The following is a 19361-nucleotide window of genomic DNA, read 5'->3' as shown; positions in this document are numbered from 1 at the left end:
TGCATAAGAAGCGTATATTTTGTTTGTTAGCATCTCTTAGCATGTTTATTCTTGAAATATATTAGTTTAAGATGACTATAAAAATAACAAGGAATTTTACCCGCTGTGTAAATTCACACAGCGTATGTAGTATACATACGAACAGAATATGTGTACCATATTGTATCATCAGTAGTTTATTAATATACAAGAAATTGCTGACATAAATGTATATAAGTGACCTCCAGAAACAGGCAGTGATAAAAAATATAATGTTATATAATATATATAATATTTTTTCATATATTATATCATAGAGTTAGTTAAGGGATTTATAATATATTAAATTATTATTCAGATGAACTTAAGAAAATCTAAAATTATAACGCAAATTTGACAATAATCAAAACAATAATTTCTTCCTTATCATATACTCACACGTCTCAATTCGTGGATTAGCGAATAGACCGACAAGAACCTCTCGCACTGCACCATATTTTATATGGATAAAAGGTTATATCGTATAATACAAATAAGTAATATGGATAGAATTGTGTATTAATTCTGTAAAAAGTGTTTCTTTAGAGTAGTAGTTTCATACTAGTGATCGCCTTTTGGGCGAAATTTGACCATGATTAAGTTAATCATGTTTCTCACATTATAGAGTAAAGAGAATAATTATCATATTATATTTTATGCTATTAACATTTGCTATGAAAATAAAATAAGATAATATATGTGCAAACTATCTCAAGCACCAACAGTCACTAAACTATTTTATTTTGAATCTAATTAAACCTAATTACCATTCAGTTTCAATATTCAAGAAAGTATTGATGAGTTAAAACTGTAAAACTACATTTAGCACTACAGTTTTCAGAAGTGCAATAATAACTTTTTCTTTGCATTTATGTTAAAAACATAAATATGAAATAGTAAATGAAGTAATAAATATTTGAATGTTAAAACAGGGAATATCTGACTAAAACAATTCTGAAATTACTCTTTGACTTTATCATGTATGTTAGAACAATAACGAATACAGTTTAGGAGTTTGTTAAAATTTAGGAATATTTATAAAAGGAATGTATTTACAAACATTAAATAAACCCTAGACTTTTCAAAACTTATTTATTGAAAAACAAATACACCAAGCTGATTAAAATAATAATTTTGTTAGCTACATTTTTAAATAAAATTGTATTGTTCTCTGCTATTTATTCTACTCTTTGATCTTTAAAGCAGTAGCTGTAATTTTTCTCCTGTCAGTATTTATTCCAGTTGAATTTATTTCAAGCTATTATTTTATGTATCTTATGTAAATCCTCGCTCCACGTTACCTCGCAGGTAACTCGTCTTTTAGTCGTCATATATGGCATTCATAATTCTTTCTACTTGCTACTTTATCTTATTGTCTCTTCTATATGGATCTTAACTAACAACTCAGGAACAAATGAGAAATAAATATACTATGAAGCTATTTTATAATTGTTAATATTCTATGCAACATTCATTTTAATTCTTGATACGGAGATTTATTATTACCAATATTAGTGATTAGTGTATTTAACTAAAATTTACATGTCCTAAGCAAAAATAATTTTTCTTAGCTAGTCTGTTTTCCGGACAATAAATTAAACCTAAAGCTGCTTGCAAAACTATAAATAGCTAGTAGACAAACAGGACCGACGATTCTTGTGATTATCGAATTATGATATATTAATAATTTCCCTTATGTGGGTTTTCTTTTGACTACTCGATACCGTTTTGCTATACAGCGCTGGCAGATTTAGATTTTAAAAACTACAATGATGAAACGGCAAATAATCTACCGTATTGATGGAGCTGGCAACGCGCCGGCCAGTTCCAATAAAACTAGAGCCTAATATATTTGTTGGCTTTTCCTGGTTGCTCGATTTGTTCGTATTTCATTTTATTGGAATTTACTTATTTGGAGCGCATATAACATGCACATTTAATATTATAAATATTCAATAAACAATAATAAACAATTATAAATTCTTACTTCAAATAAGCGTTAACCGTGCCAAATTTCAGACCCGTTTTCCTCACAAATGGAAACAAATATTACAAATATAATAAATCAATTAATATATGGGAATATATGATACAACTAGTTAGTTCAAAACATTTTTGATAAGGTATTATATAAAATTCCAGTGCATCTGATTTTCTGTAGTCGTTATGGATTATGAGTTGTTATTACAGCACTTTTTCGACGAAAATTTCTTCCCAGCGAGCATTCTTTTGAGATCTCAGAACAAGAAATAGTCGCCGGGGCCAGATCTGGAGAATATGGCAAATGAGCAAGCATTTCGAAGCCCAATTCATGAATTTTTGCCATCGTTTTCACTTACTTATCACATGGTGCAATGTCTTGGTGAAGCAACACTTTCTTTTCTTAAAAATGTGGCCGCTTTTACGAAATTTCGTCCTTCAAAGGGTCCAATAACGCTATGTAATAGTCGCTGTTGATAGTCCTTCCTTTATCAAGGTAGTCAATGAAAATTATTTCATGCGCATCCCAAAATACAGACGCCCTAAACTTGCGAGCCAACTGTTGCCACGTTTTGGAGTGGGTTCATCGTGTGCAGTCCACTCGTATGACTGTCGATTGAATTTCGGAATGAAATGATGGAGCCATGTTTCATCCATTGTCACATATCGACGCAAAACCTCGGGTTTATTACGATTGATCATCTTCAAACACTGCTCCGAATCATCAACTCTTCGTTGTTTTTGATCAAAAGTGAGCTCGCACGGCACCCACTTTGCACACAGCTTTCTCATACCCAAATATTCGTAAATGATATGATGATCACGTTCAGTTGATATCTTCAGAGTGACTGCTATTTCATTCAATTTCAATTTACGGTCATTCAAAATAATTTTCTGGATTTTTTTAATGTTTTTGTCGGTAACAACTTCTTTTGGGCGTCCACTGCGTTCGCCGTATCCGGTGCTTAATTCACCACGTCTAAACTCAGCATACCAATCCTTAATGGTTGATTTTCCTGGGGCAGTGTCCGGAAACTCAGCATTAAGCCAAGTTTTTGCTTCAACTGATCCAACAGCTGTCAAATTTATACACGCATCTTGAGGAATACGGCTAACTAAAAAATATATGGATTTAATTTTAGGGCCATCTATGTGTCAGGCCGGAAACTTTTCAATTAACCTGTTATGTTAGCATAAAAGGATTTAAGAAGCCACCTAAACTGTCCCAAATAATTTTAATTCATATTAATGCAAGATTATGGAATGTAACAATCCATGTAAATTCACACCTGTAATACATCCGAGACAGTATGAAAGTTTTAAGACTTCGGTTTTCAAAAAAACAAGTCACGGTGGAAGACGGATTTGGACCAGTTAAAGTCAATATTTGGGATTGTTTGTTTAGGCAGATTTTCGAGGGTGTAAATTTAAGTTTTGCGCGAAAGTTTTAAATTTCCGAGCAAAAGGGCGGGGGCCGAAAAAGGATTCCATTAGGATTTCCAGGAAAAGGAAACAGAACTTGGATTTTTACCGTTATTGACTTAGTCAATTCGTCAAATTGAACAAAGGAACACCTTTTAATTTACATAAAATAAATATTCCCGATTCTTTGTTGAAGTTTTTCGTTTCGATTTTGAACAACTTCGGTTTTGAAAATAAATTTTTCTTAAACTTAAACAACGGAAAAGACTATTCTCACCATAAATTCTTACCGCATGACTTCAAATTACGTAATATCATTACAAATTGATTGAGAGTAATCTGATTTGGCACTTAGGATATTTTGAAATTATATTTATTATTAGTGTTGGGAACTATCGAGTGAAAACGGCTATCGACTCACTTTGACACAGACTTTAAAACGCTATTTTCGCTCCGGTTAGTTTCAGTCGTTACTACTTCATTCGACTATTTCATAATGATCTGGTTTGGTTTGGTTTGGTTTGGTCTGGTTTTGCATTCTTAATTGCGACCTTCAAAATATAATTCAAATTATAATAACTTCTAATATGATTGTAAATAACAATATATATATATATATATATATATATATATATATTTTCAATAATTAGTGATTATGAAATTATTATGATATTATGATTCAAATATTTAGGAGGCATTATTGCATTTCTTTTTAGTATCAAATTAAATCAAAATCTATAAAATATGAAAATAATTTTACATTATTCAAATTGAAACTGTTTTTTTGAGCATAATAAAATCCTCAATTAAATATTTCCTGCTCTTTCCCAAAAAACGTTCGAGATACATATAACTCTGTCTCACTGGTGGCACGGTAAAAAAAAACTATCGTAAGCACACGTTGTAATGAAATAGAAATAAACCAATTACTTTTATAATATTATGTCATTGTTACTTTTGAAATATTAGAATACGCTGAAACATTATATTTGGGATCATTATTCCATTCCTTTTGTCACACCGCCACTTGCCAATTTAAATTTTTTTAAAATAAACTGATCTGTACATATAGCACAAGCAAGCACAAGAGAATCAGTTATCTCCGTTCTTTCCTCTCTTAAGATGGATATAGAAGGAAGTCGTTCGTCTCCATCTGTTTGAACGAATCTTAACGAAGTCCACTACTTTTTTGACTATCAGCTAGTTCGACTGTTTTGCAGCTATCGACTGTTTCGACTGTATTCAGTCGATAGTTCCCAAAACTATTAATAATATTTTATTATCATTACTAATTTCTTGGTACTACTTAATTGTTTGTTATTAATAAGGATTTAACACAACTGGACCAATAGTATTTGGCATTAACCAACTGGTAAGTGACCAACAGAAACCCATCTGATCTTACACAGCTTGTTTACTGGCATGATAGAAATCTGAGATTACTGGTCCATATTGCATTTAACACTATTGCCTTAACGAAACACATAAATTAAAAACATCACTTTTATTTATTTAAATATGTCAGGATATCGATCCATCTTCTTGGACACTGTGCTAACAAACGAACTATTCAATTAAATTTTCTATTAAGCAAAGACTAACATCAGAAATTTAGAACACTTAAAGTTGCATTAATCGAAATATCAGCAAATACTATCCGGATTTAAAACCTGAATTGCAGACAATCGTCAACAAAGGATATATTTAGTGAAGAAGTGATATGACACAAACAACATTGTGTTGAGTTAGATTTCAATATGTGAATACTAAATTAAGAAATACCGAAGTGAAGATAAAAGACGCCAAGGCCATTAATGAAAATTATTCAACAGTATCTAGTTTTAATCCAAAAAAAAAAGGAAATAGTCTCTTGCTAGCAAGAAATAAATTCTTTGATAATAATAAATATTCAGAAGCATTTTTTAGAAAAATTTCACATCAGATTATCATATATTATAGAAAAGCTGCAATAAGTTATAGATCGTATAACATCATATATGATATCAACAATTTTTTTTGTATCTTGTTGAATTACTTGTGTATATAGCTTGAAGGACTATAAATTTCTCTTTTGTCTGCCAATTCTATCCAGCTGCAATGACCAAGTTGAGTTACTTTGTATAATTCAAAAATAATAATCAGGCGCTGAATCAAAACGGCTAATTAGTAAGTCGTTCTGAAGGATATCAATGATTCACGAAACTAATATTAATTAGTTCCTTGGGTATTCACTATTTTGTTTGAGATTAAAGTAAGTGTATCTGAGTAGTATATTACAATAATTAAGAATAATCAGTTCCAATATAATATAAAGAATGATATATCCGTATCTTTGATCATACGCATCTATTTTGCTTGCATATAAACTTGGTTTGAATGTAAACATATTTTAACTTTAGCCAATTAGAAGAGGTTTTCTATATTCCAAATAAGCCAGAGGACACGTAGCTGTACCAAAATATGAACAAACCCTGACCGACAATCTGCCAGAGATACCTTCAATAGCGCTATAAAGCTATTAAAATATAATAAATACCGTATTTTGGGAAATAAATATTATACTTTTACACACTTTTTAACAACTTTACTAATATATCTCTCTGGCATCCTGAACACATCTAACGCCACATGTTGCGGAATCGGTTAAAGTTACATAATCACTTCAACATCGCTCCGCTGGTTTCTAAAATCAAAACAATTATTTTAAATGTATCATTTAGGATATTCAGGTTCTTCAACTAGGCGAAGTTCCCAACAAATAACGGACCTCCAAGCAATTCCAAATAATTCTACAAAATAAAAACTCCAATTTTTCATATAGCGGACTACGGTAACTTTATTCGAATATCTCAATATACAGAATTATTATCGTCTCATTCTGGCGTATTCCAGAAGTTTTGAATGCAAAAAAAGCAGTCACGGATTTTTATTATGGACGGATCTTATAAGACGATCTTTTTAAAAGAGCAGTTTTTATATGTCTACATCTTTAAATAAATTATTATATTTTCTGCGATTTGGAAAAGTACTTCTCAGTCCTTCTGCTCCATTTTCTTTGAGAAATAATTTTTGCTTGGTAAGTTTTTTATTGGTGGCTTTTATCAATCTAACTTCAATGTTTTCTCTTATAAAAAATCTTATATACTATGAAATTATATTAATATTATAAACTAAGTGAATTTTGAGAATATGGTATGTTCATATACGTACGCCGGATTACTATTATTTGAAATCCACTGCGTATAATAAGTACGATGATATCAACAGTACGTTTGTTATAGGGAAAACGAATCAATTTTTCCTAGTTAGCAACCGAATAGACCGCAATGTTTGATATTTGTTAGCATCATGTTATATTATTGATGCGGTTCCCGAAGTTGTTATCAATCTTTCCCGTTATAGAATTAAAGTTACAAAAATTAAGTGACAAAAATCTTCGTTAGATTTTAATATTTAAACCAAACTGGTTGTTATTAAATTAAATTATAACAGCTTTTGAGGCAAACATCCTCGCTTTTATTAGCCACAACTAAAAATGAAAAGTACTTTCTTTACAATAAACAGAGCCATAAAATTGCCTTATATATCAGAGGAATATTTATGATCCCAATAAATTATAAAATCATATATGTCGTAAATTCAAATAACAGAAACACAAGAAAATATATTTATTGATGCTTTCGATGAATGGTGGATACGTAAATTAGCTCTATTGCATAGGCACACGGTCTGAGAACAATGTAAAAAAAATCGTGCCATTTTTTCTAATAGAAAACTAGCGGCTGACTGGATGAGTTGCTTGACACCATTTGGACAATGCAGAATCTATATATTACGCCCTTTCTATTCTCTATTATGTCTCCCGCTTTAGAACGCCGTCTATTCTTGATCGACTAAGCATATTGATATTGTTACGGCAACTTTAATAACGCTACGTAGGCTTGCAAAAAAATTGTACTGTGTACTGAGATTTCCAAAATCTGTTTCACACGTTTTGCTCACTTGAATTTGGATAATGTTGATCACCGAAATGACAAATTAAATTCTTTAAAAAGGCGGCCAAGCTAAGCGTTATAACAGTATCATTATTAGTATGGAGCAAGCCAATCACAATAAAACTAAACTACATTTGAAAAGTAAATAAATAATGAACCATTAAATTGAAAGTTACAAGGACTAATGCCGAGAAAGATGATGACGTGCGTACGAAGTAACACATGAACAAGTTTCAGTTTCATAGAGGGATTATGCCTCAATAATAGGAATGGTCTTGACTCTCTCGACACACGCTTATTTGATGAACAGTCAAAAATGGTTGGACAGTTCTAATGCATATTCCATGTAGTTCAGACACAGACATTACTCTATGATTTATTGTAATCTTACAATAAGAACTTTATTAGCACTCTCTATAAAATTAAACTGAACAAAAAAACCAAGGTAACCAATTCATTTAATTTTTAATATAAAAATTAATTTACAAATTTTTGACAAAATTTTGACACAAAAAGATATTGACGATTTAAATCTGCTTAAATCTATTCGAACATAAATCAAACTGCCTATATCCAAACGTCTCACTCATCGCTTCCATTTAATCATACTAACCCCGTATAAACAATTTTCGTAATCACGGGATATTACATTTCCATTAACAGTCGCGTGATGTAACATATGTATATTGCTCTATCTTAGCACCATATACCAAAAAATGTGCCAATCTAAAAACAACTTAACAATTTGATAGGGATTCAAAACTGTTTTTTGTTCAGCGTTTTGACAACGCACCTAAGTTAAATATATCAGTTAATATAAATCAACAAAAAACAACGATCTTTAACCAAGACATAACCTTTTAAATAATAAAATGCACCCACTCTCACTAATTACAGTTTCTAATCATTCATGGGCACAAATCGTCAGACGATACTAACGTCAATCGAAAATGTTCGGAATTTTCTATAAAACAGAAAATCTTCCTTTTCAAACTGATCGATTGATAAGTTCACACTGTTAATGTCCACTCTATGCGACATTTTCATTTGATAGAAAGTATAGTATAATAATATATCCAAAGGATTAAAGACTCCCACATTCACAAACAAAAACACATTCTAAATATTATGTTTCAGTACATTTTAAATATTTTAATATGTATAGGATATTTTCAGTTTTTCAAAAAATTCCTGATGGTTTTTTTTGTTTTCAATTTGGCTCTACTCGGATAAGGTTGACTCGAAGACACTATTATTAGAATTATTATCAATACAATAGAAAGTGTCTAAAGAGTTAAATTATTCGATTTAAAAGTATAGTGCCATAAATATCCACTAACCAAAGGTATAAAGTAACAGTTTTTACATCCTTATAACATTAACTAACAATAGTATATTCTCGCTATAAATTTATATTTTTTTACCTATTAGAATTATTAAAATATGATAACTATTAATTAGTAACATAAAAGACAAGTTTCTGGAATTCTAGGAATTCGTTTTAGATATCTAACTTGGTTTGTTGTATAGCCAAGGCCATATCAATTATGATAAGATGTAGAAAATATTCTTAATATTTTTAAAGTCGATGTATGCGATATACATCATGCACGCTGCTTTCTGAGACATGAATCTTCAGTAATAATACTACTTACGCTATCTAAACATAGTGCTCCCTTCGATGGTAGATACACTAAAATAGGCATGATACAGAGAAGATTAGCATAACCCCTAGGTAAAAATGACACGCAAAAAACATAAAACGTTGCACATTTTTGTCAAAGCCAACGTTGATTGAGTTGAACGATGACAATCATCTAGCAATTTTTAAATCGTAAATAACTTCATTAACTTCATTCAAATCTTTGACTTATCCTTATTTTCTACAATAATCGATAGGCTCCCTTCAAGATCTCTATGAACAAACCCTTCCGTTAACATTAATACATTCTAAAATATGTTTATCGTGACAACCCTACTCAATCTCAGTCATTCTCCAACTCCTTTACAATAGCTCACCAGGCCGTATAATTTACACGAACAGATCCAACTTAGATGCAGATGTAGAAGCAACTGTTCTTAGTAGCTTAGTTGTATGCGGACTTTACAAATTACCTCCGTACACCACCATTTTGGTCGAATCGGTATGAGGTCTCGGCATGGTCTTTCAAATTAATTAAAGAATAATATGTTGACCATCCACAATTAGTACTCAATTTTCTGAAGGAAATCGGCAACTTTCCACTTATTTAACTTAACCAAATCAATAACTAATACCAACAAGCCTATCAAAAACTACTTAGTACTGTAACCCGACTTCCCAATCCAACATCCCATATTCCATCATTACCCAAATGTATTATTTAATCAATTATTGTAGTGTAAGAATATAGTGTAAATTAAACGAATTATAAGGTGACTTGTATCAAGTCACTAATAACGCTAGCATCTTGAAGTGCCTATAATTAAAAAAAAAACTTTCTACGCATACTTAGAGTTTCTACTAAATATTTCCCTATTTCTGAATCCCCTATTGTCCAATAATCACTCTAAGTATGAAACTGCAAACCAAATTTCTCTATTTTGTATCGAATTCAAAATTGCTTGATTAGAACAATAACAATATCAACAAACTAACAATATCGTCGCAGTTATGTAGAAATAACAGTTTGAATAATAGAATACCAGAATTTGACACCTCATTTAATTTCCATAAACAATTTTATTTGAAGCTGCCGGATATCATATTATATGATATAAAATATTCAGTAGCCGTCCAAGATAATTCCACACCTGTCAGATAAAAATATACATTAATATATTAGGGAACAGTTTTGGGCACAAATCAAATTTCCATGAATACAAACTTGTATTGTATCTTTTCATTTATATTGACATTATCAGTTCTCAATAATTCACAATCGGTTGCGTAATCTTCGAAATTGGCTAAACATCGTTAAAACTTTTCCCATAATAACTTGTAAATGTCATCAACTCGCTTAATCTTTGACCTGTCTTGTCTTAACTTCCGCTTATAAAGTTTTTCCGCAAATATACCCAAAACTTTATTTCGAAGAATAAAAAATGAAGTAAAAAAGTTCTACAGAAAAATAATACGAAACATCATCCCATGTTACTTTTTCCTACCGAATCGATGTAAATAAAATATTATCAATTCAAGACAACATTATTTAAAAATATATTATATTTTTCTTAAAATGATTACATACAATGTAAATATGTTTAATAATCTCTAATATTATTTTCGCCTATTTATTTATAATATTTACTTGTTTTCAGTTGCATGGCATCAAACATCCACGGTAAAGCCAGAGGTCACGTAATTCTTGCGGGAACTGCTACAACTGCCACCATTGAATCTTCACCAAAAGGCACCGAAAGAGATCGGTTCACCTTGACTTGGTCAGTCAACAGCCACTCGTCCATCATTGAATACAAGCTGTTCTACAGACAACAACCGCACCATCATCATCAACATCATCAAGAAGAATCTAATGAATATAAAAGCACCCGAATCAATGGCACAAAATACTCAGGATTAAGAAGCGAATGGAACGTTGTGGTCAGTAATGATGTTCTACTTTATCGAATAAATAAATAAAATATAACACATAAATAGTTAAACTAGTTAAAATAATCATATATTAGATATGCAACTTAATTTTCCCAGTTTTAATCATAAAGTATTCTAAAATTGTAATTAAAATAGGAAAATTCTCGAGGCCGAATGTGCGGCACACTATACGAATACCAAAAACCTAGAATCTCAGTGAACACCCATCTTGGAAGAGCATCAAAAGTTTGAAGACGCAGAATTGGAAGCTCTTTTGGTTCAATATATGCCTTGTACAGTAAAATACTCCAAGTGCAGATAAAAAGAACTTGGAGTTCAGCTTTTATAATTACTTATCAGCTGTTACTGAACGTTTGCTCTAAATTAGAACATTTTAAAACTTGGTTTGACCTATATGGCCGAAAACAATTTTCGGAAATATATTTTTCACTGATTATTGGCCAACAACTATAATGACAGAAAAGGAAAGCATGTTATTTAACAACAGATTTGAGCGTAAAAGTAGGGTGATAAAAGCAATAACATAGAGTGTACGAATTCCTGAAAACTTATTAACTTATCATCTGGAAACATTCAAAAACAATATACTATATTTTCAAGAGTATCTGTTGGAAAATCTGGAAATATATATATATATATATATATATATATATAAATCAATCAACTATAAAATATTTAATTCCCGTTCTTTATAGCCCATTATTCTTGAGCAATTTCTCATTTTAAGCACAATCAAATTTAATCAGCCTTATGTAATATTGATTTTGATGCTATTCTGATATTTGTAATAAATCTATATACAGAGAGAATAAATATGTAAATTGTATAATAATCAGACATATATACCTGAACTAGATGTTAATATTGAAAGTATTGTTGCAGACTTTGAATGGACCAGGATTTAACAATCGTCATTATCCGGGAGCTGTTCCTACCTATCCTGGCGTTACAAAACAAACTATGAACTATACTCTTCAAAATCTCTTGCCGGCAACAACGTACGAAGCTAGGATACAAGCTAAAAATGATTACGGATGGAACAAAGCCTCTCCAATATTTCATTTTACTACTCGTCCTAATGGTAAGTTTATACAATTTTTCTATTGAATGGTGATATAGTCACTTTGAACGCAATTATTAATTATTTCACGGTTAAACTAATTTTTCGCTAAATTATTTTTCGATTATTACGATCTTAATTTTAATAGGTATCTTAATTATATGAATAACACTAGTCAGAATAAAAATAGTGTAAAATAAAATTCTGTGAATGGCAAGTGGTATTTGTTGAACCTTTTAATTGGATATTTTTATTTTAGATTATTCAGTGGTTGTGATAAAAGTCGGGATTATAATTGGGTCTCTTGTATTACAGAAATAGCACTTAACTATTTGTTCCTTCCAAATAACAGCCGTAAAGAGGGCATTGCTAGATAATTTTGGACCATCTTCATAACATAACATAGCTATTCTATACAAAAATAACATGATTCCAAAAGTGTATTAACGTCTCAGTCATTTTCGGTTTGAACTTATGAATAGTCTACTTACGAATAAAAGTCTCCTTCTGCTAAAATCGCGAAACCATATCGAAAGATATGATTATCCTTTGGTTTGGCAGCGATCCAATCATCTATCCATTTTCGCACTCTTAAGCATTTCGAAACCGTATGCCAGCGAAGCCTTACTACAACGATATAAAAAAGTGGAAATGAGATTGATTGAGATTGAGAATGACTGTCAACCAATGTACCTATGAAAGTGTCAACCTGCAACCGAGCGTTATCATGCGTGGGTTGATCGTAGATCATATGCTTTTGAAATGTCATTAATTCTCTTTCACCTTTCACAAGACTTAAGATTTAACTTAAGACTGTTGTAATAGATCAAATTTTCGTAATCTGTAATAATACAATGAAAATTGTTAAAAAAAATGGTTTTGAGTCATTATTGCTCCATTTTTGTTCTTTATTTTTATTTACTTGGCAACATTAAAATTGGATATTAAAATAGTCATATATCTGAATTCAAAATAAAATCATGCTGTATTGCTCTGTAAAATACAATTTGGTTTTATTTTATTGTTAAGTACCTAACAAGCACTCCCATTTGCTGAATAAAGAAAGTAACATTATAATAAAAACACAGTTCTTTACGTAATAACATTTAGTTATTAAGATTAGTTAAATAAACCAGGAATCAATATTGTGGGAGAAAATCGAACTATATTATAGACAGCAGAGAACTATGCGTTAAGATATGAGGAATAAAATGAACCTATTATTTTCTTTCCTTATAATAATTAATATTTATTTAAAAAAAAATAAAAAATAAAGTATTGCAGAATCGAAGATGCAAAGGTAAATATATTGATTGATTAAAATGACGAGTTCATTTAACATAAATAAAATGTTTCCATACAAGTGTCAAACTATTATATTGATATTGAATAGATATTGAATTTGAAGCCCATAGCCGAAGGGACACAATTTCAAAAATTTAAACGTTTTTGGTTGGTCATAACGCTTTTTGTCAACTGTACCTACTAAATGCCATTTCAGTTTTTTTTTATTAATCTCCTAGAACATCGACAATCTATCCGTAGGCAATAAGTATTATTATATGGTTTCAGCTATATAATATAACTATCCTGTCATGTATAATATCACTTCAGTTAGTGATCTACTGTACAACATATAATCTAAATCTGATTCTAGATACTATTCTAACTTATTTTAAAGTCTATCCTAACTTATTCTAAAACTATTCTAGCTTATTCTAGATATTATCAAATCTCATTCTATGTGTCTATTAATCAGTTCGTAGGGTAGTTTGCGTTTGAGCCTACGCACTTCACTGTCATCGCACACATTTAACTGTTTGGCGAGTGCATTGGGATGCACTAATAATCTTTCAGAGAATCATACTCGTTATGGGTTTTATGGGGATATCGCACTGAATCAGTTTATGGACACGTAATATGGGGCGTCGACGATGACTCGTAATACTTAATTCTGGAACTTCTGGGGGATATCTATGTTAGATTTGCTAGTAGTACACCATAGTTCAATACCATAAATCCAAATGGGCCTAAGTATTGACTTATATGGCCAAGCCTTGTTATCTAATGATAATTTAGATTTATGCCAGATTTAGATCAGCCAGTACATTTGGTTTAGTTTAACCCCAAGCTGTTTGCATTTTAAACGTCAAATGTAAAACGTCATTCAAAATGCATTCCCAGATATTTAACGCAAATGCCATTTCATGAATGTTATTATATATGTATGTTATTATATAATATGTTTACTCCTTCAATGACTTACGCTTTGAACACTCATCACTCTAAATTTATTAGTACAATATACCATTTAATATTTTTCAATAACCACATATTAAATCATCATTAAAATGATAGGAATTTTATTTTATTTAGTTTAACGTTTAATTTTCTTTCAGATATGGAGAACCTTATCGAACCATCAGCCCAGCCAGCAGTATACGGTTCCAATCAAAACCAAGCCATTAACAGTGCCCAATCCCGCACTACCTTACCCGATGCCCTTTACTGCCTTACAATCCTTAGTTTACTCTTCTATTAGGTAAGTGTCGCTAGCGCTATATCGTGGCACTCCATCTAAAACGTCGATGTATCACCAAATATCTTCTGTTTGACCCTTGTGATAAACAATGCGGAGGTGGAACTGACAAAACAGACATTCAGAAAGGAACAGTGCATTTAGTATGGTGTTTGTTATCATGAAAGGAAATGAAAAGGAAAAAACAAAACGCAAAATTTTATTCCCATTGTTCTAGGTGAGTGTTATGTAAACTGAATGTGTAGATTTCTTCTTGATCAACTGTCATCATATTATTCACATTTCTAATGTCGAAATTTAAATGTATTTCGTTTTGCAAAAAGTTATTTGGGACATTAACTGCATAGTATTTTGTTCATTTTCTCTTACATACATATATAGACTCCATTGATGATTAAAAATAAATACAGATAGGAATTCTTATTATCTGCTTATAATTTTGAAATAATTGGTATTTTAAAAGAATATTACAGTGGATAAAGTTATTTTATATGTAAAATTTTTCCCGGTATAGGAAAAGAGGCCACAAAATTGCGTTTTAATTAATATATCCAATTTCTGCAAACATATAAATCGAAAGTATTAATTAGGTCATACAAATTGCTTCAAACATTGCTAATTGTTCAAAATTGTATTCAAAATATCTTTTATCAGAAACATTTTATTACATATGTTTTATTACTTTCGAACTTTATTATGTAATACAAATTGCAAATTTTAGTAAACAAATGATTAGAACTAATTATACATATCAGAGAAGAAATGTATTAATGGAACAAGGAAGTTTCTCAAAGCATGAAAGAAAATATAGTAAAGAAAAGTTGGCGAAATGGGATATTAATATATTTTACACCACCTATTTGGAATACACTTCAATATATTGTTCTCTTACCTTTATACATTTTAAGTTATTTCAGCGTATTAATAACTACAATGAGTTATTATTGAATTAGTAAAAATGTCTTTATATCAATTTTCTTGCTTCTTAAGTGTGCTTCTAAACAAACACTTAAATTCTGAAGAATTATTTTGAGGCTGGATTAATGCTCGAAGGAATCTATAGAAGTCAGTTGTTGAGGATCAACTACTGAATAAGGAAAATCATTAGCGATATAGTTAATGGATAAAATCAACGCCAACTGTTAAGATTTAGAACCTGAAGTCAAATTACGCGAAGGCTAAATATTTGGAGTAGTTCCCCATCTTAAACAATTTTAAATTCTTAAAGCATATAACCACCTGAGTATACTAAATGTCAACGTTATAAATTCGCTTGAATCTGTTCTATTTTATGAGTTACAAAGTTTACTGTTTCAAATCCTATTTAAAAATTAAGGAATAATTTTAACAGCATGCAGCAAAATCATTTAGCTTGTATCACTCTTCTAACAGAAATATATCTAAACAATGATCGATAAAATATATAATAATATGAACACTAAATAGGACGACTAAATAAAAACAGGTTATTAGGATTTATAATTTATTATTACAAGCCACCATTGGTTATAAAAATAGTAGTTATAAAAAAATTCCAAAAAAAAATTATAATTTAATAAAATTACGAAATACAAATATCGCATACAATAATTATTTGGATATTACTAACAATACGACATTCGGTTCATACGAAATTTCATTAAATAAAATTAAATCAAAACTGGTTAGATAATATTTTATTAATTTATACTTATTTGTTGTAGTACAAAAACAGATACATCACAATACCATTTTAATTAGCAAATCAATCAACAATGGAGATATTTAATATGGAATCATTAAAATTTGTTTTTAATAATAAATATATTTGCCCGAATCAAAATATAAATTGTAACGTAAATGAACAAAATCTCTTGTACGTTCCCTCTGGAAACAAATCATTCTGGTATTTATGTTTCATTATGTGTTTATTTTATTAAATTTTAGAAATAGCAATTAGATAGAACTACACTGAAATATATTAACTGCTTATTGTACGTTCTGTTATCACATCATCATTTATAAATAAGTAAACTAAAAAATGATTTATTAAAATTAATATACACTTAATAGGAATTAATTTTAGGCTTTCGGTGTATAAACAATTAATCAACTAATATTTATTAATAATTTCAACGACATTTTAGCTTTTTCTAATTTATAAAAATAAACGCATTTTTGGAAAGTATGCAAAAGTTCTCGCTGTTTATTTGCATTGGTGGAAATAAGTGGTAGACTTTCCATCCACAATATAAGAGCAAGAAGAGTGAATATGGAAAATTAATGTTTCCATTAAACTCCAAATAGGATGTAAAACTAAGTTTTGTCTTTAAGGCTAAAAGCATATTTCGATCATACAATGTCACTTTTCAACGACTCATTTTGTTTTAATTCATATGCAACCGGATATTAGTACTTTTGAATCATCCCACATATTGTCAAAACATCTGGACATAATATCGGAAAGTAATTGATGATTTATAATGATCAATTATCAATATTTAGCAGCGAGAATTTATGTTTATATGCATAAGGTATAATTTTAATTAATATACACTGAAGAGCTCCCTCCACAACAATCTGAACAAATGCACAATACGTTTTTTTACAATTACGCTTACATTCGGGTTAAAGAGGATCTTGTGAATATCCGTCAATTTCTAGCAAATAGGTAGTTTACTAAAAACCCAACAAAATTAATTTTGTTTACAAGAGGAGATTGCTTCTGATTTGAATGATAACTTAATCCTAAGCTTGTAGTGTAAATGTATATTAATTTTTTAAATGAACGTAAATTGTAATTTAATAATCGATACGGTAAAAATGTGTAAAATAAAAAAGCAAACATTATTTCTTCAAACACCGTCTGTATTACTAACAATATATCATACGTTATATGGCACATTCTTTATAAATATATATATATCTAAATATTTTACATAATTTTTAAAATAACACACTTAGTGTCTATTATTGTATATCTGAATTCCGTTGAGGCTTTTATCGTAATCTTTTTGTACACAAAGTTTTGTCCTGATGGCCGGCCATTTAAGTAATAAACGGTTATATTAATATAATATATCTCCTTTTTGTTAGCTGTTTACTGTATTCAGTTAAGTATAATGAATTGAGAAATATTGGCTGGCGTCAAAATGACATAAACTTTAATCTTTTCTTTGGAATCATTGTGTAAATAAAGACTGAAACTATTTTTGTAAGGGTGCAATAAAATATGTATGAATTGGTTATGTACTTTTGGATTAATATATTTAGTGTCCTCATAATTGTAAATACAGCTTAATAAATTATGTATAGATAATACAGCTATTGTTTTATTATACAAATCAATCCAAATATTGCTGTCATTCATTAGTGAATCATTAATAAATATTAGCAGATAGTCTTATAGTTTTTTTAAAACATGTTTAAATTATAAGGTTGTGACTTGTAACTTGAAAATTTCCTTCTTCCTTCCATTAAGTCTCAATGACTGTAATTTTAGTGAAATAGTAAATTACAGTTGTAATTTAAACAGATATAGTATTTAAGCTGCCAGAAGAATTTTATGAAAAGTGGAATTACTGTTCTTTTATAATATTGATGTTTGATATAAATAGCATTGTCCAAATGATCTCATAGTAGCAAGAAGTAGTTCAAAAGGTAATTTGCATCCAAGTAGATTCTGGTACTCCGCCTGCCTCTAGCTGTCTCAACACTTCTGTGATGTAGGTAAGTTCGCTGCTTCCTCTCCAATTCGTTTCATCCAAAAAATTAATAAATTTTTATTTACACTACTCGTCCAAGAATTCCTTAATGTTTTATAAACCACAGTGTGAGTGTGAGTTTATTGAAACTACCAGTAGGTTACGGGTAGTACGAAGCAGGAAAAGCGAATTCTCTTTAAGATGGTATTTTAATCTAGAATACCTCCTTAATGATAATTCTTCTAGATTACAATACCCTCTGAAGTACTAAATTTTCTCGCAGATGATAAATTTCCTTCGCACTATTAGACCTCGTTTTGGACCTCAATTTTTAATACGTCTTCATGAAGGGTACTTGTAGTTCAAAGTTTAGAACAGGGACAGAAATTACAAAATGTTTTGCTAGTCAAGGGCTTATACATTTTCAAAACATAATGAAGCTCTGGCATTAATGAATACGACCTTGTTTTCCGGTTGGCTAACAATTTCGTATATAATCGAATGATGTAAATTTTGAAAAATTAATATATTTTCACAATGATGCATTCGATGTTAACAGGAAAACAATCTGCTGCAGTTTTACAACATTTGACTACGTTAATTAAACACCCAATCCAAGTATTACACATTAAGTAATAAACTTTAATATTCTACTATTTTCCAAAATTTTTAAATTATAAAATAAATATAAGTTACAAAAGTTAATTAATAATGTTGCCTTATTACTCTAAGGCGTACAGGAGATAATATGAGCATGTTTTTAATAAGGTGTTGAACCACCATTTGCTTGATAGTTTTTATATGATCTTATGTTATTAGTGCCTAGAGTGTTTAGATGCATTTTTGTACCACACATTTATTCGGCAATTGCTTCAATGATGTTGGAGATGGAAATCTATTCCTCATACTTTGTTCTAATGCCCCCCTATAATGGTTCAATTATCTTGAGGTCTAGCAATTGTGCTGACCAAGATAGATATTTAAAGATATTCTGATGCTATTAAAATAAGTTTGGGCCATTTCGGCTATGTATATGGAATTAGTAAGGTAGTGTTAGTACGAACTTCCT

The 19361-nt window shown here is 30.0% G+C and overlaps 1 protein-coding gene and 1 non-coding gene across 2 annotated transcripts in view; both read left to right on the top strand.

The window, feature by feature from the left end:
- The window catches only part of LOC143206890 (opioid-binding protein/cell adhesion molecule), a 450337-nt gene extending 432428 nt beyond the window's left edge, over positions 1-17909 (top strand). The window contains exons 8-10 of the mRNA XM_076419733.1: positions 10716-10998; positions 11893-12091; positions 14470-17909. Coding sequence (XP_076275848.1) covers positions 10716-10998; positions 11893-12091; positions 14470-14612 — 625 coding nt within the window. The 3' untranslated portion in view covers positions 14613-17909. The remainder of the gene's footprint in view (positions 1-10715; positions 10999-11892; positions 12092-14469) is intronic.
- On the top strand, positions 9088-9192 carry LOC143189407 (U6 spliceosomal RNA). The gene has a single exon (XR_013003862.1). It is a non-coding gene; the product is annotated as a U6 spliceosomal RNA (small nuclear RNA).
- Positions 17910-19361: the final 1452 nt, after the last annotated feature.

Source organism: Rhynchophorus ferrugineus, unplaced genomic scaffold (genome assembly GCF_030347505.1).
Source record: "Rhynchophorus ferrugineus isolate W39M unplaced genomic scaffold, kcgeb_rfMv2 rfM1, whole genome shotgun sequence".
Lineage (NCBI taxonomy): Eukaryota > Metazoa > Arthropoda > Insecta > Coleoptera > Curculionidae > Rhynchophorus > Rhynchophorus ferrugineus.
This window is presented reverse-complemented; position numbering and strand designations above follow the sequence as displayed.